This window comes from Dipodomys ordii, unplaced genomic scaffold, assembly GCF_000151885.1.
Source record: "Dipodomys ordii isolate 6190 unplaced genomic scaffold, Dord_2.0 Scaffold63, whole genome shotgun sequence".
NCBI lineage: Eukaryota > Metazoa > Chordata > Mammalia > Rodentia > Heteromyidae > Dipodomys > Dipodomys ordii.
The window spans coordinates 7,744,876-7,747,719 of NW_012267279.1; the positions used below are offsets into that span (position 1 = coordinate 7,744,876).

The 2,844-nt window shown below is 37.1% G+C and overlaps 1 protein-coding gene across 1 annotated transcript in view; it reads left to right on the forward strand.

Annotated features, from left to right (window-relative positions):
• The window catches only part of Aplf (aprataxin and PNKP like factor), a 51,900-nt gene extending 49,062 nt beyond the window's left edge, over positions 1-2,838 (forward strand). Inside the window, exon 10 of the mRNA XM_013022456.1 lies at positions 2,341-2,838. Coding sequence (XP_012877910.1) covers positions 2,341-2,522 — 182 coding nt within the window. The 3' untranslated portion in view covers positions 2,523-2,838. The remainder of the gene's footprint in view (positions 1-2,340) is intronic.
• Positions 2,839-2,844: the final 6 nt, after the last annotated feature.

Below are 2,844 nucleotides of genomic sequence, written 5' to 3' on the forward strand. Positions count from 1 at the left end.
TAGGTCCTGGTGGCTCACTCATGTAATCTTAGCTAGTCAGCAGTCTCAGTTCAAAGCTAGCCCTGGTAGAGAAGTTCAGCACATTCCATCTCCAAAAATAACTAGTAGAAAGATGAGCTGATGTGGCTTAAATGGTAGAGCTCAAGCTAAACAAACAAGCCAACTAACTGAGCACAAGGCTCTGATTTCAAGCCCCAGTACTGGCAAAAAAAAAAAAAAAGTGTGAGGTGGTTAGCCAAGTTTGGCTATGTGCACAGCTATAATCCTATCATTCAGGAGACTGTGGCTATATGATAGAGAGTTTCAAGACAACCTAAACTGCATGGGTTTCAAAAACAGAGTCACTTGTTCTTGTGAAATAAAGCACACAATTTGACTTCCAGCTACATTTGGGTTGCTACAAATAATTTTTTATTAGATTTTGGACTCCTTTAAAGACAGTGAATAAAAAAAGTAAATGTAAATATCAAATTTAAATGCTTATAGAGATAAACAAATGTGATATTTCTGATTAATAGGCATTACTACATCAACAAATAAGCCTGCTCAGTAAACTGCTAAAAATTTCCAACATTTTTGATGTTTATAATCCTTTCATATAACAAAATCTAAGTAAAAGTTTCTTCTGCAACTCATTTTATTGGCAGGCAGGCTAGTGATTAAAAGTAGGATTAAGGATTTCTGTAGAACTGAAAGTGCTCAGTTGATGTTTTCTATACATATATTGGTTGAATGTATGAGTTTATTTACTAACTTACATATTCAACAATTACATGTATGCATTCCCTTCTTCATGAAGGAGCTGAGGGAACAATAGAAATAAAACCTTGCCTTTGTAGAATTTTACAAAGGTAGATAATGTAAGTGTACAAAAGTACATGATTTCATGAGGTGATAACAAGTAAGAAAAACAATCTGTGTAAGAGAATAGAGATTAGCTGCATCATATACGAAGGTCAAGAGTGTGGTGAAGGGAGGCACCAATTCTAACAGGACACTGAAAAAAGCACTTTGTGATATCTTGACATTAGAGTGAAGGCAGAGCAGAGAGAGCAAGCCAGGTCATCATTTGAAGAAGAATAGGGCAGGTAATTAGAACAGCATGTTTCAAAGCCTGGAGATGATCATGCTTGGACTGTTCTAGGAAGAGCAGAGTGGATACCATGAGAACAAAGAAAGTAAATAGAGAGGGACATGGAATGAGATAAGAAAAGCTAACTGTGGGCCAGGTATGCAAGACATAGAAGCCGAGAGGACCGGACTTTGGATGTTATTTAGAGTTTGCAACTGTTATTTAGAGAAAGCAACTGGAAGCTTTTCTGGTTGCTCCTCCATGGAGAATAGAATGGAAGTTCAGAAGCCCGTGAGGAGGAGCATCCAGGGAGGAAAGGATAGTAACTGAACAGGGTAATATAGTAGATATGTGGTAAGGAGTGGTGAGGATTCTTGGAGGATAGAGCCAGCACGATATCTACACAGACTGGAGTTAGGTCTTCTTGAGGGGTGTTCAAGATGACTCTCTCCAGAAGGTTGGAAATTAAAATATAGCATCCAAGATCTCAGAGTAAGAAGAATAGGAACAAGCTGAAGAGAGTTCAGCATGATAAGACTTCCCTGAGTTTTCCAGAAGGCTGTAATGTTTTTACTTTATACATCTGGTGTTCATCAGGGTCTATTTTCTTTCACAGAGATTTCCAAATAAAATTGTTCTATTTGTTTCTTAAATGTTTTTGTTTATATCAGACATGGTGGCACATCCCTGGAATTTCAGCTGTACAGAAGGTAGAGTTAGGATGATATCAGTTTGAGGTCAGTCCTGGCCTGGCAAAGTTATCTGAAAAACAAACTAGAAATGAAAAGACAAGGAGTAGACTATCTTCTTAGCAAGACTAAGACCCCAAGTTTGATCTCCAGTACTGTAAAAATAATGCTAATTTTTTTTCCAATTTTCTACTTGGAAGTGGCAAACACCCCTTCCACTCTCATTTCTCCAGCCAACTCAGTGAGGAGAGAGAAAAATCATATCAGGTAGGAAGAATGAGTGGGACAAATTATACTCCACCACATTGGAAGTAGAATGTAGTTATGATTTTGCCACGAGCAACTGTTTTGACTCTCAGGGGCCATTTTTAGTTCCAAGAGCATCAAGGTAGGCAAAATTATAATAATATGTAATAAGTGGTCATTTTGTTGAAATGACCATTGTAGAAAGTTGTAATAATAAGTCGTGCATGAATTAAATTGGTTCTCTCCTACGCAGCACAATAGTATACAGTACGAATCTCTAATGCCATACTGAGTGATGATTGATACATGTGGGCTACCAAATTCTTATTTTAGATGAAGGTGATGATGCACAATCCAATGAGTACATGAATGACAGCTTTCTAGATGAGGAGGAGGAAGACTATGAGCCAAAAGATGAAGACTCTGACTGGGAACCAGGGAAGGAAGATGAAGAGAAAGAAGATATGGAAGAGCTTTTGAAAGAAGCAAAAACATTTATGAAAAGAAAAAAGTAACTGTTTTGCTTTTTCATTAGGGGAAAAAGGCAGGAACTAAAGAGATGCTTTCCTTCTTTATTACTGACTTCTTTGCAAGAAAAACATTGGCATGTCCACCCTCTTTGAAGTGATGGAGTGAACTGTTGCCTTACTTTTTTTCCTATTTCAGGCACCTGGAAATAGGAAGCAGAGAAGTTCAAGAGTAATATTGTTCACATAGTTTATATTGGTAATAAAAGCCATAGATTGCATAAAAGTTTGATCTTTTTCTTTTTTTCAAAAGATTCTGTCATTATGAAGTACTTTGCAAGTTTAGCTAGGTAAATTGCATAACAGGTGG